The 22,754-nt window shown below is 60.3% G+C and overlaps 1 protein-coding gene across 1 annotated transcript; it reads right to left on the bottom strand.

The window, feature by feature from the left end:
• Positions 1 to 5,102: 5,102 nt before the first annotated feature.
• Positions 5,103 to 19,770, bottom strand: MXD4 (MAX dimerization protein 4). The gene is made up of 6 exons (XM_030801023.1): positions 19,545 to 19,770; positions 19,353 to 19,452; positions 15,603 to 15,632; positions 10,040 to 10,154; positions 8,712 to 8,874; positions 5,103 to 8,352 (listed from the first exon to the last, which is right to left on the bottom strand). Exons 1-6 carry the CDS (start codon positions 19,606 to 19,608, stop codon positions 8,195 to 8,197), a joined length of 630 nt encoding a protein of 209 aa, XP_030656883.1. The 5' UTR covers positions 19,609 to 19,770; the 3' UTR covers positions 5,103 to 8,194.
• Positions 19,771 to 22,754: the final 2,984 nt, after the last annotated feature.

Genomic DNA, 22,754 nt, shown 5'->3' with positions numbered 1-22,754 from the left:
GCCTCCTGGGCGGGGCGCAGGGCAGAGAGAGGCGGGGTCTGGGCCGAGCAGGGCGGGGACAGGGCCTGGACAGGGGCGGGGACTGGGCAGGGGGCGGGGACTGGGCAAGAAATGGGGTGCAGAGGGGTGCGGTGGGGCGCCCTCTGGGGAGCTGAAGCTGCGGGCCTGCTCTCAACGGAGCCGTCAGTTGTGCTTCAGGCCTGCCCTGCCCCGTACTTCAATCTAGACCCTCTGAAGGCACTTTTGAGGGCTACAAAGAGCAGCACAGGTTGGTGGTTGGGAGACAGGCTGGAGCCCGGCGGTGATAGCGCTCGCCCCCGAGAGAGACGAGTTCCCACATCCACAGCAGCCCGAGCAGTGCCTGGTAGATTTTAAGGGTTTAGGGGTTGTTCGCTTAGAATCTTTTACAATGAACTTTATTTTGCAAAAACACTTCATTTCCAATCCCTCACCTGACCACTATGTAAAAGCTGACTTCCGGCCAGGCGCGGTGGCTCATGCCTGGAATCCCAGTACTTTGGGAGGCCGAGGCGGGTGGATCATGAAGTCAGGAGTTCAAGACCAGCCTGGCCAAGATGGTGAAACCCCATCTCTACTAAAAAATACAAAAATTAGCCGGGCGCGGTGGTGGGCGCCTGTAATCCCAGCTACTCGGGAGGCTGAGGCAGGAGAATTGCTTGAACCCAGGAGGTGGAGGTTGCAGTGAGCCGAGATCACGCCACTGCACTCTAGCCTGGGCGACAGGGCAAGACTCCGACTCAAAAAAAAAGAAAAAAAAAAAGCTGACTTCCTCCACAATTCCCTTTTCAAAATGTTAGAAATAAACGGAGTGGCCTGAGTTAAATACATCGATGTATTTAACTCAGGGAGGATGGTACACTATTTCCAAAAAGGATGGCAGCCAGTGAAAGATGACTGAAACGAGATTGCTAAATTTCATGTGAATCTGGCTGATGCCCTACAGCCCAGTGAAACCAGACCTCTCTATTGGACAGAATTCGTTTGCATCTCTACCAAACAAAAATCCTTTGCCACTCCTCAGTCTTCCACAGGTTAGCAGGGGCTTTGGTCATGGGTAAATATAATAGTACTCCCTCCCTTCAGCGTCGAATGACCTTAAAGGTGGCTTGTTAGACAATGTTCTAGCCCTGGGTGACTAGGTAGAAGTCGTTTGGATAGTTTTTCTTAATATTTTTAAGGAGAGAAATAAGAATGTTCTAAGGCAAATATTGTAATCTGATCGAGTCAAAGATATTTCCTATTCATTCTTCACTTGTTTTACATTTTTTTTCCTCCTCTTTTAAAAGTCAGTAAGGCCTAAAATGATCTGAAAAACAAACATGATGGGAAAAAATTCACAGAGTGGTGCCCAATCTGCAGGCAGGGAACCAGGGATGCTGGAACGGGGAGGCCTGCTGGGAGGACCCTTGCAGCCCAGGGTTGGAGGTCGGACGTGTGCATCAGGGGACAGAGTTGAGCCAGTTTGGACAGGAGGAAGTGGGAGCTGTGCAGGCAATGCCTTCCAGAAATGTTGCTGATGAGGCAAAGACTGGGTGGGAGGAGTGTGACAGAGAGAGAGAGAGAGATACAGAGAGACAGAGAGAGATACAGAGAGATAGAGAGAGACAGAGACAGAGAGACACAGAGACAGAGACAGAGAGACACAGAGACAGAGACACAGAGAGACAGAGACAGAGAGACACAGACAGAGACAGAGAGACACAGAGACAGAGACACAGAGAGACAGAGACAGAGAGACACAGAGACAGAGAGACAGAGACAGACAGAGACAGAGAGACACAGAGAGAGACAGACAGAGGAGAGAGAGAGAGAGCATGCAAAACAACACAAGCTGAGCGGGTAGGAATGCAGGGCTGAAGGGAGGATTTTTTATTTTGTTTTGTTTGAAAATGAGAGGAACTCAGGGATATTTATAGACTGCAAGGAGGAACTCTGAGGAGATAGCATTAAAGATGGCAGAAAGACAAGGGGCTCCTTTATAGAAAGAGATCCCTGGAGGGCAGGAGGGGTGTACTCCAGAGCCCTGGAGGCCATTCTAGAAACCCACTTTCCTAGTGACTCCTGGATGGTTTCTTGGGCCACAAATTAATTCTCCATCTGATTTTGAATTGCTGACCATAGTTATTTGTTGGAAAGGTGTTTATGAGACCATAAAAGCCATAAAACCATTAAGTAAAAATTACAACAGTATCAGCCCCTGGAGTACAAATGACAAACACAATAGTTTTAACTATACAGACATGGAAAGTTTTCTTCAGCTTGCCTTGGGAATTTAAGAAAGCAAGTATGTTACACTTATTTCCAGGGTAAGCTTTCTTTTCAGCAGTCAAAATTATTTGGGGTTTTAGTAAGGTCAAAAGATAAATGGAACCCAGGAATTAATCCTCCCTGAGAAAGCCCATGAGAATATAATGGACTAAACAGACCTAGAGACAGAGCTGTGAGGATCAAGTGTTTTTGCTGTTTGCTTTTTCTCCTTGCTGTGGAAGCGATTTTCTCCTATTAGTATTAAAAAATATTTTAGGTTTTGGACAGTATCTTTGCAGACTATTTTTAAACTTCAGAAGTAACAGTCAGATGCTAAAGATTATTTCTTTTAGATGTAGTTTTCCATGAATTTTGTGGGACTCTATTCTGCAAGCAATGGAGAACGGGGGCCGTTTTCAAGCAGGAGAGTGAATTCTCAGATGTGTGTTTGAAGCATAATTCTGCAAGACGAAAAATGACAAAAGGTGGTAAGAGACATGATACAGGCCCACTCTTGCAGCATGTAGGGGAGGAGGAGAGAGCTGGACAGAGAGAGCTACAGGAGCTGGCAGAGCCTGGGGCCTGATGACTAGCCTGGGTCCAAGAGACTCCGGGGTTTCCAGCCGAGTAGGGAGTGGCATTTCTTCCTATTCTTCCTACTAATCTTCCCTATTAAGAAGAAAGTAGAAGACTATAGGTTGGGAAAGAGTTTGTTTTCCATCCTGTTGACATTCATGTGACAAAGTGAGAACTCAGTCCCCAAACTCAGGAGCAGGTTTGGGTCAGCACAAGCCCAAAGGAGGTGACAGAGTTCATTCACCAAGGTGGCCATATGGAGAGGGCCTTTGAAGTGGGAAGGAATGGGAACCACAAGGGCTGGCAGCGCCTGGGACTGGTGGGGTGTCAGAAAGGGCCTCAGGACAGGAAGAGGAGTTGTGAGCCCCTGAGGCTCAGCAGGCCAGTGGCATAACCGTTTACATTCTAGAAAGATCCCCATGAGGCTGGTGTGTACACGGCTGACCTGGCCAGGGACTAGGAAAGGCGGAAGGAGCAATGCGAGAAGGCCCTGTGGCGATTAGCCCAGATGATTCCAGCGCCTAATTTGGGTGGCCATAATCTCAGCAAAAATGTGGTGGGAAGGGATACAGGGGGATCAGGGCCCCCTTCCCAGAGTAGGCTGTGCCTGAGCTGGTGAATGCAGGGAGCAGGTGGGAGTGGGGGCTGAAGCCAGGGCAGGGGTGGGCCAGATTGAGCTGAAGGACAAAACGCGGTGTTTCAGTTTAATCTGGAGGCCATGGGGACCCAGAGGAGGACTTTAGGGAGGTGAGCAAGGAGACCTTTGAGGTCATTCAGGCTGCCAAGAAGATGGTGGGCGGGAGGCTGCAGGCAGGGTCCTACTTGGAGGAGGACTTGCTGTAACCCAACAAGCACGAAGATGAAAAGCAGAGATGGACTCCACTGGGAGAATCAAGGGCTTCCCAAAGGACAGGGGTCCTGTCTCAGGTATCCCACCCTCCAGCCTGGTGAGCAGGGGAGGGTGCGTCTCCACATCTCAGTGTGCCACCTGTGAGAAGGGCCTAGCATGATGATACCAGGCACCAATCATACATGGAACTGGGCACAGCCCCTGGTACCGGCATGCCCTCAACAGAAAATGTTAGTTGTGATCCCAAATCCTAATATTTGGGATTTAAATGTCCACATTTACATGAATGGCCAAATCTTGGTGTCTTTGAGGCCCCAGCCACATTCCCAGGAGGAACTGCTTTCTTTCCTGAGGTGCCCCCACTAATGGCCTCAAGGGCCCTGGGCCCCACACAGGTTCAATGATCCGGACTCTGCTGCTGGGGGTTGGGGGAGCTCAGATTCCTCCCTGAGGCCCCCAGCAGTTACCCTCCATGGCCACCCCACAACCTGCTGGCGGGTCCCACTGGGCCATCTCCAGTGCATAGCTGCCGTGTGCACAGTGTGGTGACCTCACACTCAGGAGCCTCCGTATAACCACCCAGCTCCAATTCTCCAGCACTCAAGGCAGGCATGTCCTCTCTCAGCTGCCCACTGCTGGGACCCCCAGGACTCCTCCCTCTGCACCAGGGTAGCTGGGCCCACACCCCCACCAACCCTGGCCCTCGGCAGATCAGAGGTCTCTGCTTCCAGGGGGGTTCCCTCCAAAAGGCCTCCCTGTGGGGGAGCAGGCAGCCAGCCCGGCTTGCTTGGGTGAGAACAAGGCCTCTTCTCGCCACTGCGTGAAGTCTCATTGCCTCACAACCACCCCGTGATGGGCACGACAGGATCCTGTGATGTCCCCTTGTCACCACCAGCACAAGGGAACAGCTGGCTACGCCATCTTGCTTCACCTCAGCACGGCAGGTCCGCATGACAGGAAGCAGAAGCCGTGCCCAGGTAGTTCTGGGAACAGGTACAGGGGGATTCTCACAGTGCAGCACCCCAGGGGGCGGGCTGTCCTCAGCCAGCAGGGCCCCAGCACAAGGGCCAGAGGCAAAGCCCCAGTGCCTCTGGGACAAGAGCAACAAGAGCATCCAAGTGGCCAACAGGCCCGTGGGGGCGCCCACCTCAACCCCGCCTTCACCCAGCTCCAGGTGCCACAGCATCCAGGGACACAGCTGTGATGGCAGGCCCAGTGTGGTTGGCGGCATGGGGTGCCGTGCTCCGTCAGGCCTCCCAGGAAAGAGGCTTTGGTAGGGCAACGAGGGCCACAGCCCGAAGGCCACATGGCGTGGTGCCATTGGGCCAGGCTTTCTGCTTAGAGGCCGAGGGCAGGGCGCGAAGCACAGTGACAGTGACAATCACAGAAAGAGCCGGAGCCAGCAGGGTGAGATATAAAAATCTGTATTTATATTACAATGACATAAGGACACAGCACGGCCCACACGGTGGACAGGTGGCCGGGGGCCCCTTTCCCCCTCTAGCGCACACCCCCCTCACCGGCACCAGGCCGTGTGCCCCCCGACTCTGGCACGGAACCTGCCCTAGTGCCCAACATGGACCTGGGGCCACCCTGCTGGCCGAGGGTCAGGGTCCTCTGTGCAGACAGTGGGGAGGCGGTCCCAGGTTCCCTGACAGAGGGAGGCAGGGCACCCGGGAGCCTATCTCGCCCAGCAGACGGCATGTGCCGGAGCAGACAGCAGAGCGGGGCCCCTAGGGCCACAGACCGGTACAGGGTTCCACCACTTGGGACACAGGCCCAAGCACTGTGCCACTAAGATGGGGTCTGCAAAGGCAAAGCCGTGCTGCAGCCTCTCCCACTCTGCGAGGATGGCGGGGGTCTGCTACGTGGTTTGCGGGAATTATCCTGGTATGCGGGAGCTGCCTTCCAGTAAGGCTGGGGAACCCAAGCCTGAGTCTGGGTGCTCAGTGGCCGAGAGCACCGGTGTGTGCTGGGAGAGCACATGCAGAGGAGCAGGAGCCCCCGGCTCTGTTCTGCTTCTGTCTGCTCTCTATACACACGGTGATGGCCTCTTGGTCCCTGCAGCCTCCAGTGATGGCAGCCTGGGCCCCTGGCAGGGAGCAGTGGGAGGCTGGGGCATGTGGTGACTCCTAGCACAGGCCCCCACCCAGTGGGCCACCCCTCGCCCACCTGCTGGTGGCAGGGAGGGGCAGCTGAACAGCACCCCAGGTGGCTGTGAGACTGCCTCCCAGTCCACGTGGGAACCACGGCCTCAAGAGCCACAGGCTGAGCTGCCGCGAGGGTGGGCCGAGGGGCCACCACTGGTCACCGGGTGGATTCTGCTGGTCAGAGATGAGAGCAGAAGCCCCCGGCTGCCCCAGGCACTGGAGGGTGGGGCAGGGAGCTGGTGCTTCAAGAATTGAGGGCAGGGACATGACCACCTCAGGGCCCTGCAGTGCCGGCTGGGGAAGCAAGCTTTTACACACGGCCCGCCTTGCTCGGAGGTGCCACGGTGTTTGACATGAAGCCTGGGGGGACAGACTCAGGCAGGCAGGGGAAGCTCCTTTCTGGGCACCCCTGGACCCCAGTGGAGCCGGAAGGAGATGCAGACAGGCCTCCTCACAACCACCCGCAACGCGTTCGGATGCCCCTCAGCTCCAGGCACCATGCCCCCTACAGCCTGCAGGACAGGTTCTGTGCCAGAGTTGTTTCCAGGGACCCCCTTCTGCCACAACGGGCCCCCCCATCCTGGGGCGTCTATGTGTACGACTGAAAGTAGACACGAATTTTCCCCATGATATGGAAATTGGCTATAGATGTACCAGAGGCACGGCAGGCACTGCTGTGGGCCAGCCCCAAGGACAGGGGACGTCAGGAAGGAAAGGCGGGTGCAAGCCTCCTGGTGCCAGGCCTGCGCCACCCAGTGAGCAGTCTTCATTGGCTGCCAGTGTCTGAATCCTGGAACCCTCGCCTAGGCCAGGAAGCAGGGGGCTCGAGTCAGGTGACAGGCGAGAATCCATCTCTCTAGTGAGCAAGCAGGCCCCTGCCAGCCATTGGGGAGGGCAACACTAGGAACCAGGTCACAGCCCCTCTGTGCCACCCACAGGGGCCTGGCTGCATCGCCTCCAGGAAGCCCTGGCTGCTGGGAGGGGCTGCCCACAGGAGATGGGAGGACAGCACTAGCTGGGCAGGCCTGGGGCACCCTGAGCCACGAGGGACATGCTGGTGGGAAGGGCAAGGCCAGACACAAGACACAAGGCACACTTTGACGACATGACAGAGGGACAGGTCCCTGAGACGCTGGGTGGCTCCCACCCCTCAGCAAACAAGGACGCAACAACAGCTAGGAAAATAGAGTACAAAAATCTGGTACAGGAAACAGAGGCAGCACACACGGACGTCCCTAGGCCGAGAGTCTTTAGGCTTTCTTCTTTTTAAAAATGGTTCTGTTTTTTTGTTTTGTTTTGTTTTTTCTGGGAAAGCCTCTCTGCCAGCTGAGGCTGCCACAGCAGAACTCATGAGAAGCCCTAACCGGGCTGCTGGGCAGTGCAGCATTTTACTTTTTTGCTTTTTGTTTAAAAAAGGGAGATGAGTAAGCCCCCGAGGACCCAGCGGCTTCAACTTAACCAGCCTCCAGCTCACCCCAGCCCCAGCCAGGAAGAGAAGCCCCTCTCCTGTGCAGACAGGCAGGACTATTGGGTGGGCATGGGTGAGCGGGAGCTGGAGGGGGATCCAGGCACAGCCCAGGGGCTGTTTGCCAGATGACCCCTGAAGGCCATCATCCCCAGAACATGTGACCTCGGGACGCCGTGTCTGTGTGTGAGCATGTACATGAGTGCATGTCTAGGTGCGTGCGTGTGTGCGTCTAACAGTCCTACCAGAACAGACGCTGCCCAGCTCGGTGTGGGCTGGGCTGGCCTGGCCGGCCCCGAGAGCCCAGTCCTAGGTTCTGACACCTGCAAGGTGGGAAGGACCTTGACCACCCACCTGCCCCAGGTGCTCACCCAGGTCCCGCCCTTCACAGATCCCGTGTCCACGCCAGGAGCCTACGTGGACGACAAGTAGGTGGACAGACGGACGGATGGACAGACAGCCTTGCCTTCCTTCCTTCCTCGGTCCACTCCTTTCTCCTGGGATCCAGGGTTGGGGTCAGAGCTCCCTGTGGTGGTCATTAAGCCCCTCACACGGCACCTGCCGAGGTTTGCAGCAATGACGTTTAATACTTCTGGAATGATTAGGAATTTGAGAACAGACCGTGGGCGGCTATGCTGACCAGGGCTCCGGATGTGGAAGCTGGGCCCTGCCTCCTTGCAGGGGACTCTGCCCAGCTGGAAGGGGCAGGCAGCTCGGCAGGCCCTGACCGGCAAGCGGGCAGTGCCAGGCAGCCCAGAGGCAGCTGGAGCTTCCAGAATGGCACAGCAGTGGGCCTGTGGAGAGGCTGGCATCAACTGAAGGAGAACTGGAGGGCTGACACGCGTGGCTGGCGGGCAGGCAGGCCAAGGAGCAGAGGGCACGGGCCTACGAGAGGGCAGGGCGGCCCAGCCGCCGGCAGTGGGGCCCGAAGCCACTGTCGCCGCCGGTGCCACTCTGCAGGCTGTAGTGGTCGTCCGCGTCACTGCTGCTGCCAACACTGTCCAGCTCACCAGGGCCAAACTCCATGCCCTCTATGTCCACTTCTGGGGAGAACAGAGTGGGGATGGGGTCAGGCCACTCCGAGGGTGACAGCCCATTTCTCCCTTTTCTGGAAGCAGAAGCTCTGGGCAGAGGGGCAGAAGTGCAGAGGGCGCTGTCTGGGCCCTGGGGCAGCAGACGCCAGGAGGGCTCTGGCTAAGAAGCACCAGTCCTCAGCGGGCCACACGGCCTCTGCATCCCACCCTCCCTGTCCAGTCCCTTTGCACTTAGACAAACACACACTCCAGTGCAGCAGGGAGCTGGGAGGGCTCTCCCCAACCCCAGCACCAGGCACCTCCTCTCCACCCAGGGAGCTGCACCACTGCGCACCCAGAGGCCCAGGTGAGGCTGCCCCATGCCCCACCTTGCTCTGAGTCGTCCGTGGACACAGCAGAGCCCGTGCTATCTGTGCGCACGCGCTCCATGCTCTGCACCGACAGCTGCTCCAGGCGCCGCTTCAGGAAGCGATGCTCCTGCTGCAGCTGCTCCTTGATGCTCAGTGCCCGGCGGTCCTGCTCCTCAAGTTTCTGGGGGCAAGGGGGACTGTGAGCCCACAGCGGGAAGGGGAGTCCCCCCTTCCCCCTGGCCAGGCACCGGGGCACCCAGGCCTGGGCCCGGGAGGTTCCCCCTTCCCTGACAAGACCTAGCCAGGCTACGGGCCACAGGGTGCCCAGTCTCCACCGGCCCCACAGCCTGACGTGGGTCCCTCCCTGTCCCAGCCAGGCGGTCACAGTCAGATGCCACCTCCCAGCCCTGTGGTTTCCGTCTACGGCCCAGCTCTAATACCCACAGCCACCAGGCAGCCTTGGCCAAGCTGAGCCACGTGTGGTAGCGGGTCAGTGCTACCCGATCTTTGGCTGACACCGTCTCCAGGACAATCCTGCTTACAGCGGGTCTCCTCACACACTCCCAGCCCTGCCCGCCCCCATGGGGCTGTGGCCTATGCCATGCCTGTCCCTGCAACACCTGCGCCCTGCCCTCTCTAAACCTTCCTGTGGGCCCCACTGAGACAATGCTTGCTCTGTGAGGGCCCCCAGGGCTCTGGTTGTGCCCCTCTCAAAGCTCTTGACACCCCAGCCTGGAGGTGGCCATGCCTATGCAGGCAGAGGAGGCCCTCAGAGCAGATAGAGATTTGCCCTGGTTGGTCCAAATGTCACAAGGCCCCCAAACCAACAGGGCTGTCAAAAGTCCTTTGGGGGGCTGCCCCAGGGAATGTCTCCCTGAGCCCAGACCCACTGCCAGCTCCCGCTGCCCCAACCTCCACCCTGGCACCCCCACCAGGCTGCCTCCTTTTAGTCTGCCTTCTGATGGCACCCAGGAAACCCTGGCCCCCTCTCTCCTTCCAGCAGCTGCCTCTTCACAGCCCAGGGCCCCAGAGAGCAATCTGTCCCCCGACCTCCTCCTCTCTATCCCAGCCTATGCTGCAATGCACCTTCTTATGCCATCAGCACCCAACAAACCCGACACAAGCCACGGAACAGCCTCGACCCCTTGGCAGCTCCTGTTGCTGCTCCTCCACCCTGGCAAAACCCACCAGGCCCCCCCCGACACACACCCGCCAGATGGCTCCCCACCCACCTTCAGGCCCTCTGATCCAAGGGCTGCCCAGGGTCCCCTGTGAGCACACCCCCAGGGCATGCAGGAACACTGAGGCAGCCAGACAGGGCAGGGTGGAGAGCAAGGCCCACTCACCTTGATGTGCACCTTGGCCCGCTTCAGGAGGCTCAGCGTGGTGTGGCGGGTGCTGTCGGGGCCCAGGGGCACCAGTTGCTTGAGCTGCTCAAGGTACAGCCTGAGTTTGGCTCGTCTGAAAGAGCCAGAGACAGAACCATCAGGCTGGGGTGGGGGAGGGCAGGAAGCAGTTCGCAGGGCCCTGCACAGACCCACCCCCACCATCCACTGCTGCAGATGTGCTGAGGGTCCCTCTCTGAGGATCCCCTCCTGGCCTGGCTGGGAACCCCCGCCCCCCGCCCCCAGGAGGAGCCCAACACCCATAGCCCCCAGACACACGGCAGAAGCGCCCAGCTCACCATGGCCTGCCTGCAAAGCCTCAGCGTGTCACTGCCAGGCACTGCCTAGGAGCCCCAGCTCGCCCCCCTGCCATCCCCCATCCCCGCCCTGGAGTCCACATGCAGGGAGGGGTGGGGTGAGGCGGGGGGGTGCTGCTCAGGCTGCACCCGGAGATCTGGAGGGACCCAGACAAGATTCACGTCTCTCCACCTCATGGTGCACAACGTGCTGTCACTTTTGTGACCATGGAAACACGATCAGCCTAGGTCAAGGGAGGGCCAGGGACCAGGCCCTTCCAACCCAAGTTTCATATCCCCTTGGAAACTGCCTCATTCCAGATTCTGTCCCCGTATCCACAGATGAATCCACTTTCCACAAAACTGGAGCCATGACACCCAGTGGTGCTTGCTTGCTTATTCACACTCAAGGGTACTTGCTCACATGCCACAATCCTCCAGGACACATTCATCGGGCACCTCAAGAGAGGGGCCCTGGCTTCATCCTAGGCCTGCCCCTGTGGAAACACCGCCTTCCTTGCTGGCCTGCTTGTCTGCGGGGGAGGCTGGTGGAGCTCACGGGGTGCGGGGAGCCCAGCTCACCCAGAGGCATCAACTCGGCCTGGGACCCTGGCCAGGTCCACATGCACCTGCCTGGCAGTGCAGGGCACCCGGAGGTTTTGTCACTGCCACGTTCAACCACAGACTCACCCATCCCGTGCAGGCCACAGAGGCTGCTTCCAAATATAGGACACTTTGCTTTGGGTAAATCCTTACGAGTGGAATGACCAGGTCAAGGGGTAGGAATATTTTTTTGTCTTTTGAAAACCTGCCGCCCAACTGCCCTGCCACAGCTGATGCCTACACACGTGACTTTCCCCACGTGGTGCCAACACTGAGCACCCCAGCCTTGGCATGTCTGCTCCTGCCTTTCCCAAGCCCAGCAAATCTTGTCCCCCTAGAAGTAACGTCGGCAGGGACAGCCATTTCCTCTGGGCAGAGGAGGAGCCTGAAGAAGGAGGGGGCTGCTGGGTGCAGTGGTAACAGCCCCGCCAGTCAGGAGGTCTGCCTGGAGGTGGCCTGAACAGGGCCAAGATCCTCAACATCTCCCACGCTGTCTCCCCGTGCACAGGTGGAGGGAAAGGGGTCTCAGGCTGCCGCTCTGTGACTACCCCAGTGCCTGGAAGCTCAGCCTCCCCACCTCCAACAGGAGTGAGCGCCCTGCCACCCCCCACCCCAGGAACTGTGTAGGCAAGAGGCCACAGCGTGCTCTCTCTGCTCAGGGAGGGGTCCTTTCCCGAGGCACGTCGCCACTGTACTGCAGCCACCACTGGGACTAGGTTTGTAAGTGGGGACGTTGCCAGGGGCCTCCTTCCCTGGTCCACTCTAGCAAATGACTTTCCATCACACCATGTAATTACATCAGCACTACATGACCTCTGCAGAACAATTTAAAAGTGCAAATCAACAAAAAGGAAAAGAAATTAAAAGTACCCCCAAATTCCACCACCCCAAAACAACCTCATTATCATTTCAGTGTGTTACACATGCACATCATGAATGTTAAGTGAAAAATTAGAATACGGAACCACATAGGTGACAAGTGACCCAATTTTGTTTAAAAAATAAAAGAGCAGACGCACACAAGAGACGACAGAATAAAACAAGGCACAGGGAGCGTGCGTCTCCAGGCGATGCGCCTGGCAATTTTATTTCTTTAGCTTTGTGCTTTTCTGTATTTTCCAGGTTTTCTATGCTAAAACAAAAAACAAAAAAAAACACACATTGCTGTGACAATCAGAGAAAGACATGTTTGCACAAGAAAGAAAAACACAGCTAAGAGACAAATAACAAGTAGAAAAATCTTTGCAATACATATAAAAGACAAATGGTTAGTATTTGTGGTATTTTGAGCTCATACACATCAAAAATTAAAAGCAGAATGCCTCGATGTCACAACGGGTGAAGGACACAAACAGGCTGCAGGACACGAGGGCCAACCTAACCTAACGCCCGGCTCCATCTCACCAGAGCTAGGAAATGCACACACAAACAAGGAGGTACAACTTGCACCCTCCGACGGGCTGACGTGAGAAGGGATGGCTCCTGTGCCAGCCAACTCGAGGGGTCGCTGATGGTTTGCTGGTGGGAGAGCAAAAGGGGACACAGGTCTGAAGGGCCATCGGCACAGTTATCACTGACCGCCAACCAGCATCTCTACTTTTAGGGCCTTGGTCCTACAAAACTATCCCCCCAGATCCACAAAGGTCTGCGCTCACCAAGGCACATCGCAGGACTGTCCGGAAGTCCCTGTGTAAACCAGAGGGTCATCACTAAGAACACTGGTGGCACAGCCAAGTGTCCTGTGCAGTCATCAGGGATGAGGAGGTGGAGGAGTGTGCCCTGACGCAGGCGGACAGGACTTACGTACGTGGTGTCAGGTGAAAGATCAAGTGAGGAAATGGAGAACAAGGTCCCCTCCTTATCCAAGTCTCATCGGCAATGTTAGTGCCCGCGGGGAGCAGTGGAGGATGTGGCTCAGCCTCCGAGTGCCTGGGATGCGGTCTCTGGGGTGGGGTGCAGGGGAGGTCCGTGAACAGACCGCTTTAGAAATCACGGAACACCTTTCTCGAGAGACAAACAGAAGCCATCTGACCACACACACGCACTGTCCAAAACCCGGTAACAGGTCCACCTGGCCCAGGAGGGTGGGCGCCAGGGCTGGAGGCCACAGAAATTCCTGCCCTGGGCAGCGGCAGTGGCCTGGAGCCAACTCTACCAGTGGCTGGTTGTGGGACCCCAGGAAGATCCCCACCCACCCCTCTGAGCCATGAAGCCCCTCGGCACTGGGCTCCTGCTGAGCCCTCCCCTCCTGAAGCTGCTGCAGTGCCCCAGGGCCCCCTGCCAGCACCCCACGGCTGTCCCTGGGCATCCAAAGGGCTTTTAAAACCTCCACTTCCTGAAGGAACCCTGTGTGGATTCAGGAGGTAGAACCCGCCTGCAGGACTAGCGCGTTGGGCTGGTATCAACAGCAGCCCCACCTCTGACGCAGCACTTCCAGCTCCCCCAAAAACCCCCATGCCCAGAGTGGGACTCAGGGCACCAAGAGGGCATGGCTCCATGCCAGCGTCCCGGCCAACCAGAGAGCCTGGCTGCCACTGACGGGGAGCTGGGGGTGGCCCAGGAGCAAGCGTGCCTCCCACTCCCTCTGTCTGCGTTTTCTAGATGTTGCCAACAGAACTTCCCGAGGTATGTGAAAGCCGTGTGAGGCTGCATCAGCACATGAGGCTGGGCTGCAGGGGGCTCCTGGGGACCTCCTGGACATGCTTGGGGGAATGTGGTGCAGGGACTCAGCTGAGGACTCTGGACTGGCCTTTGGGATGGGCCCTGCCATCCAGGGGCTGCCAAGGGCCAGGAAAGAAGGCTGGGACCTTCCCCCAAAACACACTAAGACCAGAGCCTGGAGTGGGGCCAGTGAGGTCAGCAGCCAAGAAGGCGAGGCCTCCACGGTCCCCAGGACCCTGGGGTTGGCAACGGCCTCAGACCTGCTGGAGCTGCCTCTCTACAAAGGGAGGAGGAGCAGGGCTGGGCAGGCTTGGCTCAGAGCACCCACAAGGGGAAGTCCCACAGGCCCTGCCCAGTCCCCAGTAAGGGGACACCTCTGGGCAAAGCGATGTCCAGGGCCTGCCTCCCGGGGATGGCTGGGTGGCCCAGCCAGGGCCTTCCTTCCTTTCTCAAGACAGCACGCAGTCCTTCCTGCAGCCAAGAGCAGCTGGCATCAGGTAGGCTGTGATCCAGGGCCCCAAGCTCCAGGCCTGTAGGTGCTTGGGGCTGTCCACATCCACCTCTTGGCCAGCCAGAGACAGAGACCCCCTGCACTGCGGTGGGGGTGTCCACAGAGACACGCTGGCTGCCCACCCATCCCTCCTCTGTGTCTCAAGAAGGCCCCATGAGGCCCTGGCTAAATGCAGCCTCTGGGAGGAGAGGACAGAGGGCAAAGCCAGGTCAAAGGGCAGCTGCAGGGGTCCCCTGTCCTCCCCAAGGGCTGCCACGCCCTTGCCACCCACCCTCCCCCAATGTCACTGCCCCTTGGTCTGTCCCCACTGGGGGGCTGTCCTCCCAGGGACCGCCTCCAGGAAGCCTTCCCTGAACACCCCCACGTGCCTGCCCTGGCTCCTGGGTCCTGGTCAAGGCTAGGCTGGTCTCCTTAAGCCTGGAACAACTCCAGGCCTGCCTGGTTCTCTTGGGCCCTGTACCTGCCCCCACCTCTGTGGCCTCTAGGGAACCCCCTGAAACACACATGACCTGTCCAGGAAGTGCAGTTCCTCAGAGAACACTGCGTTCTGTCCCTGCCCAGCTGCCCGCCCCAGCCAGCAGCCTGAATCCCAGGAGAACGGAAGTTGGTGCTGCTGTGGGGGTAGACACGGAGGGGAGGTGGAGAACTGGCTGAGCACCAAATCTTTCTAGAGCCGACTGTGGGGGGCGCTCAACCAGCACGCAGACCTGCCCCACCAGGAAAGGAGGAAAGAGCTGACCCATTTCACAGACAGGATCACAAGTCAGGAGACAGCGATGGCCCAGCATCCCTCAGGGGACTCTTCCTGGTCCTGGCATGGGGGCTTCTGCCTCTAGGGATGCCTCTGCACTCACCCAGGGCTCCTGCTGCCAGCCCCTAGGCCCCTGAGCTCACCTGCACCTCATCCCCACCAGCAGAGCTGGGCCTGCAGCCCTAGCTGCCTTCGGCTGTCACCAGGGGGAATGAACACCCCGCAGCTTTACTCGAGAGCTCGCCTGAATCCTGCCCTGGGCTGGAGCTTCCCACGAGGCCAAGGACTGGCTGCCCTCCATCTGCCCCTCGGACAAGACTCTAGCATGGCTCCTCGGAAGGCAGACCCCAGAATGCACAGGGCAGAGAGCCAAACCCTCCTGATTGGAGACCACTGTCCTGAAAGCTAAGGGCCCTGACTGTCACACAGCACAAGGGGCCCTGCTCCACGTCTCTGACGCCCCACCTGGATGAGCTCCGGAAAGCAGGGCCTGGGCCTCCTGCCATCTCCTGCCTCTAGTACAGAGTGCCTAATACAGACCTCAGCCTTCTCTTCCAAGCCTGACCATTCCCAAGACAAGGACACAACCTGGCAGCACAGTTGGCCATGCCCGGGACAGGGGCAGGCACAGTGCAACACACACCCTCAGTAGAAGGGTGGGCCAGGTGGTGGGCTCATGTGGGCGACTGCGGGGTCACTTACCTGTGCTTTTCTAGCTCGTTGTGTGAAGACCTGTTTAGAAAGACAGAAAGACAGAGCTCACTCGGCTGCCTGACCGCCAGGGCACAGAGAGCAGCGCCCTCCTCGGGGGCCAGGACCTGCAGACAGTGGCTGGCTGTGTCTGGGTCCCGGAATGGCCCAGAACAGTGAGGGCTGGGGCAGGTGAACAGCTGCCCACCCAGGGTGGGGGGAACCACGTGCTAAGGGTGGGCGCTGGTTGTCAGCTTTGGGTACTCCGTGCTGGGGGAGCCCCAGCTCACGCCCTGGAGTTCTCCACGGGTCAGGGACGTGGTTTGGTGAGAAGCAGCAGCAGGGGCCAGCCTTGCTCACAGGGAGGCCCAGAGCTGCAGGCAGGTCCAGGGCGCCCAGGGCCACCAGCCCACCTAGCAAGGCCCGTGGGGAATCTGGCTGACAGGAGGACCCAGACCCCCTTCCAGAGGGATGGGGGAGGCCCAGGTAGCAGCAGCAGGTCCTGGCACTGACCCCCACCAGCCACCTGCCTTCCCTGCTCCCCAATCCCTAAGGCCAGCTGTGTCCTTGGAGCCAAAGCAGCCTAGCAGCCGGGACAAACAGCAGGTGGAGACAGAGCCCAGAGACCAGGCCCTCAGGACGCGGGTGGTCCTGTCCTGACACCACCACTCTGTCGGGCTCACACACCTGCGTGACCACAGCCCACCTTACCAATGGGGACCAGGGACACAGCAGCGTCAGCCAGGTCAGCCCATGAGGCGGCTTCTGAGATGTAGGATGCTTCCCAGGCCAGTAGGCACAGGGGGACACTGAGGCCAGCCCCTCCCACTTCCTTCAGGGGCTGTGTGCTAGCAGGATGGGCCGCCCTGGAGGCCCGGGCTCAGCCTCTCTGGGGACAGCGGCCCCACCTGCTGCTCACCTGTCTTGCCCATTCAGATGCGAGCACGCAATTCCGAGCACCACAGTGTGTGCCACGGCATCTGCCTGGAGGATAACGAGGCAGGAGGACCTCGCTCCCAGCTCCAGGCCACCTTCCCAGTCCAGGCAGGACCCCACAGGCCAGTCAGGGCTCCCAGGCCTCCCAGGATGCTGCTGCACAGGTGAGCAGAGAGCTCAGACCACCTTGGGCACCTCCAGACTCAGCCCTGAGGCCTCTCCCTGCCCTCAGGACCTGGCTCCTTCCTGAAGCTTCTTGCTGACCACTGCCTGCTTCAGGAACTTGGGATCTGGCGTCTCCTGTCCCAACCACTCAGGCCAAGGGCCTGCCCCTCTCACCCACTGCACCAACAGGCCCTGGGCCTCCCTATATAGCCTCAGCAGAGCCTCCAAACCCAGGTCTCAGGGTCCGGGAGGGCCTGCTGGTCACATGGGCTGGACAAGGAGCCTCAGAATCACTGCCAGGGCCAGCCAGGGCCGACCAGAGCCAGCAGAGGCCACAGCCATATGCTCCTCACTGGCCTCACAGAGATGGGCCCCTGCGCCAGCGTTTCTGCTTCCCCAGAACAGGCAGGCCGCAGGAATGAGCCGTACTCTCTGTCCTCAGCCCAAACTGCAGCCTGGCCACATGGGTCTGTAGTCAACAGGGAGATTGGGGTCAGCAGGTACCCTTCAACGTAAAAGCCTACCTGCCTACCCCTTGAAGGGTGGCCTGGGGCTGGACTCCACCCTGGAGGCAGGGGGCCCTCCTCCTGCAGCCAGGGCCCCTCCTGCAGCTCCTCCTGGGCCCAGAGACCCTTGGGGTCCATTGAGGCGGATGTTTGCGACATGTGTCCCAGGAGCACTCTATCCCTCAGGAAAGGTGGGACCCGTCCCCGCTGAGGCCAGGCCAAGTGCGTTCCCAGCATTCCCGTGACCCCAGGAGACAAGCACACTTCCCACAGAATGGAACTCCTGCAGGCTGGCCCCAGTGCCCTGCCGCCTCCCTCAACCCTGACACTGTCCTCCGGCCCCACTCCCTACTCCTTGCCCCAGCCTCATTGTGCCATGTCCCCTCCCTCACCTTGGCAAAGCATGGAAGCCTCACAGGTGGGGACAAGTCAGGGGCTCGGAGATCCTCTGGCCTCCTGCTCTGCCCAGCTACGTGTCTGGGCTGGCTGAGGAAACCTCCAGGGCAGTGCTGCCTACCCAAGGAAGGGGCCAAGCCACCAGCCCTGGGCTGCCTCAGGCCCCGGGGGAGCGGGGCTCGGCCCAGAGGAGCCAGGGGGAGATGCACGAGAGCTGGGGAGCCCTCTGTCTCCCTCACCAGTGCCCCCATGGTCTCTGTCCCAGCAGAATGTGGACAGCTAGGACCCCATCTCAGGAACAGGCATCATCAGAGGTGGGTGAGTGGCAGGCAAGTAACCAAATCTCTCCTTGCCTCATTTTCCTTGGCCATAGAGATAAAAATCACATCGCCTCTCTGAGCCTGGGGTGAAGATGAACTGGCTGTGTGTGTGAAACGCTCAGCACAGAGGCAGGGTTCGGGCAGCCTTGGCCAGGACGCTGGTTGTCAGCTTTGGGTACTCCACGCGGGGGGAGCCCCAGCTCACGCCCCAGAGTTCTCCACGGGTCAGGGACTTGGTTTGGTGAGAAGCAGCAGCGGGGGAGGGACTTGCTCACTGAGGAGGCCTGAGGCAATGGTTCCCTCGTCACACTCCTGTCCTTCCCCAAACTGTCCCCAATGGGGGACCAGGGGCTGGGACTCAGGGACGGGTCCCAGCCAGGGCAGCTGGAGACTCAACCAATTCCTCGCCTGGCTCAGGATGCCACAGAAATGGGTCCCTGAACCAGCCTTTCTGATTCCCCAGAACAGGCAGGCCACAGGAATGAGCCGTGTCCTGGGGCTCTGAAGCCCCCTACAAATGCAGCTCCCAGTCAGCTCACACGGAATGGCCGGGCCAAGGTGGGCCCAGACAGGGCCAGATGTGCTATGGTCCTCACAGCAGCCAGGAGGGTGGAAATCCCCCCGGGGGGGGGGCCCGGCCTAGGGTCCCCACTCCCCACGCAGGGGACCTGCACGCACCCCAGCTTCAGGGCTTCTGCTGCCTGAACACGAGGTCAAGGTATGGAGGGCGCAGCTGGCACCAGGAGTAGCTTCATGGGGCCCCTGCCCTGCAGCCTGCCCCCTCCTCCCGCCCCTTTAAAAGGCCTCTTTATTAAAAAAGAGGACCCCCACACTGGTGGCAGGAGTTTCGCTGTGTCAGGAGGCTGGGCAGGAGCGGTGGGCACCCTGAGAGGAGTGGGGGCACAGGACAGTGCCTCCATTCGCCTTCTCTGTCTAGGCTCCTGGGGGTAGGGGGAGGTCGCCGAGCAGCAGAGTTCGGCTGGCAGAGCCAGTCGAAAGGAGGCCGCCCACCCACCCGCGGAGAGAAGGGGTTAGGGCCGGCAGCCCCCCGAGACCCTGACTGAGCCTGTTTCCCCAGACTCACGGGGCACCGGCCAGCGCACGCTGACAACTTTTCTACCGCCTGGAAAAGTCCAGAACAACTCGGGGGCGGAGAGCGGGCGCGAGAGCGGACCCCGGCGGCGGGCGCTGTACGCGTGGCACTGTTTACGCGAGCGGCCCGGGAGGCGCGGCCGCGGGAAGATGGCGACGGCGAGGGCGGGGCCGGCCGGGCGGGGCTGCGGCCGCGGCCTGCGCGCCTCCTCCTCCAGGCTGGCCGCCGGGGCGCGCGGCGGCGGCGCTGAGGGCCGCGGGCCGGGAATCGGGGCCCGGGGAGCACGCTCCGGGCGGGGGCGGGGGTTCGGACCGGGTCGGGCGGGGTCGGGAGCGGGGGGCGGTACCTGTTGTTCGGGGCCTTGCGCACCAGGCCGGCCGCCTTTGTTTTCTCCCTGGCGAAGTCGCCGTCGAAGGGCAGCACCGAGGCGTAGCCGTGCTCGGCCTCTGCGGACACACGGCGCAGTCAGCGGCCCCCGCCCGGCCCGGCCCCGCCGCCCGCCCACCGCCGCGGGCGCACAATGGGGCGCGAGCGCTACCTCGATCCCTGCGCTCCAGGTACTCGGCCGCCTCCAACAGGATCAGCAGGGAGTTCAGCTCCATCCTCCCGCCCGCGCCCGTCCGCCCCGGGACGGCGGCGGCCGCTGCCCGGCCCGCTCCGGCCGGCTCCGCTCGCCGCCCGCCCCGCGCGCCCGGCCGCCGCACTTCCAGACTCCGCGGACTCCGGCGCTCGGCCGCCACCCTCCGCCTCAGGCCCTCAAATTGACACATAAGGGAGAGCGGCGGCCCGCAGAGCCAATGGGAGGCGGCGTTCGGGCTCCGGGGGCGGGCGCCGGGCCGGGCCGGGGCCAATGGGGACGGGTCGAGCGCCTCGGGCCGGGCCGAGAATGTTGACAGATGCGGAGCTGGGCTGGGATAGGCCGGCCGCGCTAGTAACAATTTAGAAGCCCGAGCTTAGCAACAGCACGTGGTGGCCCGGCCCCCGCGCTAGCTGACTGGCGGCCGCCGTGCATGTTAAGTAGGCGCCGCGCGCCGATTGGCCAGAGCGGCCTATGTAAAACAGGCACTGCGAGCCAATGGCCGGTGGCAGGGCGCGCGGCCAATGAGGGCGCCGCGGCCGGACGCGTTGCCGAGAGGAAGCGCAGCGCGCGGGGACCGCCCGCCGGCGTGGGGGCCCGTTAGGACGCAGGAGCGTCTCGGCTACGCGGGCGCAGCGGGGCGCTCCGGGGCGTGCGCCGGGACGGGCCGCCGGGTCTTAGCACGACGAAAGCAGTGGCTCCGCGGGGGGACGAGGCCTCGCGCTCTGCCCGGCGCTCTCGCGTGGGGCCGTGAACGACTTCCCTCCCCGCAGGGCGCAGAGTGGCCCCGGGAAAGCCGGGACTTCGGAGAGGGACGCAGACGCTCTGAGCCTAAGAGCCAGGCCTCTCTGAGGGTGTCAGTGGGGAAACGGGCCCAGAGCGGGCGGACTCGTCAGATCGCCCAGTGGACGCCGGAGCTGAGGGAGGGCCCAGGTCTGGGGAAGGGACACAAACGTGCGGCCAGAGTGGAGAGGCTCCCCGGAGTGGGGGGCTGCATGCTCTGTGTCTGGCCTGAGGGGCAGGGACGTTCCCAGAGGCAGGCGCTGGCCACCTCTGGCCGAGGACGCTCTTTCTTGAGAGGGAAGTTGCCCTAAGTGGGGACGGGAATGAACCCTTTATCAAATCCCGGCTGGCGGGTCTCCCTAGTGACCCCTGACCCTAAGGCTGGCCCAGGAGGTGGCAGGACTGGCAGCCCAGGACTGGCCTCTGCACCCCCCACCCTCTCGCTGATTTTTTTTTTTTTTTTTTTTTTTTTGAGATGGCTCTGTTGCCCAGGCTGGAGTGCAGTGGCTTGATGTCAGTTCACTGCAACCTCCGCCTCCCGGGTTCAAGCGATTCCCCTGCCTCAGCCTCCCAAGTAGCTGGGACTACAGGTGCGTGCCACTACGCCCAGCTAATTTTTGTATTTTTAGTAGAGACGGGGTTTCACCATAGATGGTCTCGATCTCCTGACCTCGTGATCCACCCGCCTCAGCCTCCCAAAGTTCTGGGACTACAGGTGTGAGCCACCTCGCCCGACCCATCTCACTGATTTGACTTTGAGGTTGGTGGCCTGCATGTGCCAAGGGCCAGGCCCCGCAGACTGGGAGAGTGTGGAGACATAAGGTGGCTGGACCCCTCCAGAAGTACTCAGTGGGGCACAGGGGCTGCTGCTGCCAACGAAACTGAACAAAAAATTCAAAACCTCAGCACCAGGACTTACGTGAAGGTTCGTGTGCATCTCCCTGTGTCTTGCATGCCCCGCTTACAGATCAGGACATGGGACTTGAGGCTCGGGGATTTGCTAGGGTATCCCAGAAATCTCAGCCGAATGGGATTAGTGCTGCCACACACGTCCCAGGGCTATAGGAATGCAGAGGCCAGAGCCTCCTGGCCTGGCTGGTCCTGCTGGGTGTAAGCCTGTGGTGTGGGCTTCAGAATAATGTGTGTTCCCACAGAGCCCTGCAGGACCCAGTGGGGAACTTGGACACTGCGATGAGACAGCCCTGCACTGACATTGAAACAACCCCCTTGATGTTAGCAGAGGCCCTTCCTGCTCCTGCCCCACAGTCACGCGCAGGGCCCAAGGCAGAGCCCCTCACGAGAATTCAGCACCGAGGCCCTCCAGGTTAGTCTGCACGGCTGCTCAGAGCTGTGCATGGTAAAGAAAGGTGCCCAGGTCTGGGGAGGAGCAGGGTGTGTTTGGGCTCTGGGGACCCAGCTCTCCACTTGGGGGTGAGCATTTTGCAAAGTTGCCCCATCCCTGCTTTGGCCGCTGGGTGAGTTGCTGCCGACAGCTAAAGCGGACACCTGGCCCAGTACAAGTGCCCCTGCTGGGCATAGTGCACGCCCCCTTCCTGCCATGGGCCAAGAGGTTTGTTCTGTGTGGCAGTGGGCAGCACAGGTGTGCAGGTGTGTCTATGGGGAGCCACCTGCATGCTGCCCCAATCTAAGAGATTTTTAGCCTCAATTTAGGCCATTTATGGAATCACTCTCGCCTCCCCACCACACTGAGGACCAAGCACTTCCCTGGTGTCCCCGGGCTCAACCTTGCCTGGGAGTGTGGGCACCACTGCCTGGGGGAGCAGGAAGGAGTTGGGGTTGGGAGGAGAAGCTGCAGGAGGCGATGGATGACTGAGGGCTGAGCTGCAGCCAGGGAGGGAGGTACTGGAGGCATCGGCCAGCAATGGCAGCAGGAGAAGGAAGGGGAGGCAGCAGCCAGGAGAGGCCTGGAGGTGAGGTTGGCCTGGCCCAGACAGCTGCAGGTGGGCCTGGAGCCCCTGGGGGATAGGGGCACTGGTCCCACCTGCAGTTGGTAGGGTCTCTACACCCACAGGTCTCAACTTGTCCTTCACAAGATGGGCAGGGGCACCGGTGCCCATGCAGCCTCGGGCAGTTGAGGAGTGAGGAGGACGTGGCTCAGGTCAGCCAGTTGGACCCAAGCCCTGCAGGGCATGGGCCATGCCCCCTTCTGTAGGGCAGGTCCCCCGCAGGGGGTGGCATCTCCCAGGAGCTCTCCGTGGGCACAAGCTGCCGCGAGAGGCTCCTGCCCTACCCTGCCCTTCCCCAGAGCCAGGACCTGTCCAATGGGCACCAATGAAAGCTAGGAGGGAGGGGGCAGACATCTCCAGCCTCCTTCCCTGGGGAGCCCAGTCCCCCCACCCTACTCTGGGAGGACCTCTCTATGCCACT

The sequence above is a fragment of the Nomascus leucogenys genome, chromosome 20 (assembly GCF_006542625.1).
Source record: "Nomascus leucogenys isolate Asia chromosome 20, Asia_NLE_v1, whole genome shotgun sequence".
In the NCBI taxonomy this organism is placed as follows: Eukaryota; Metazoa; Chordata; class Mammalia; order Primates; family Hylobatidae; genus Nomascus; species Nomascus leucogenys.
The sequence above is the reverse complement of the archived record's forward strand: the minus strand, read 5'-3'. Positions and strand labels throughout refer to the sequence as shown.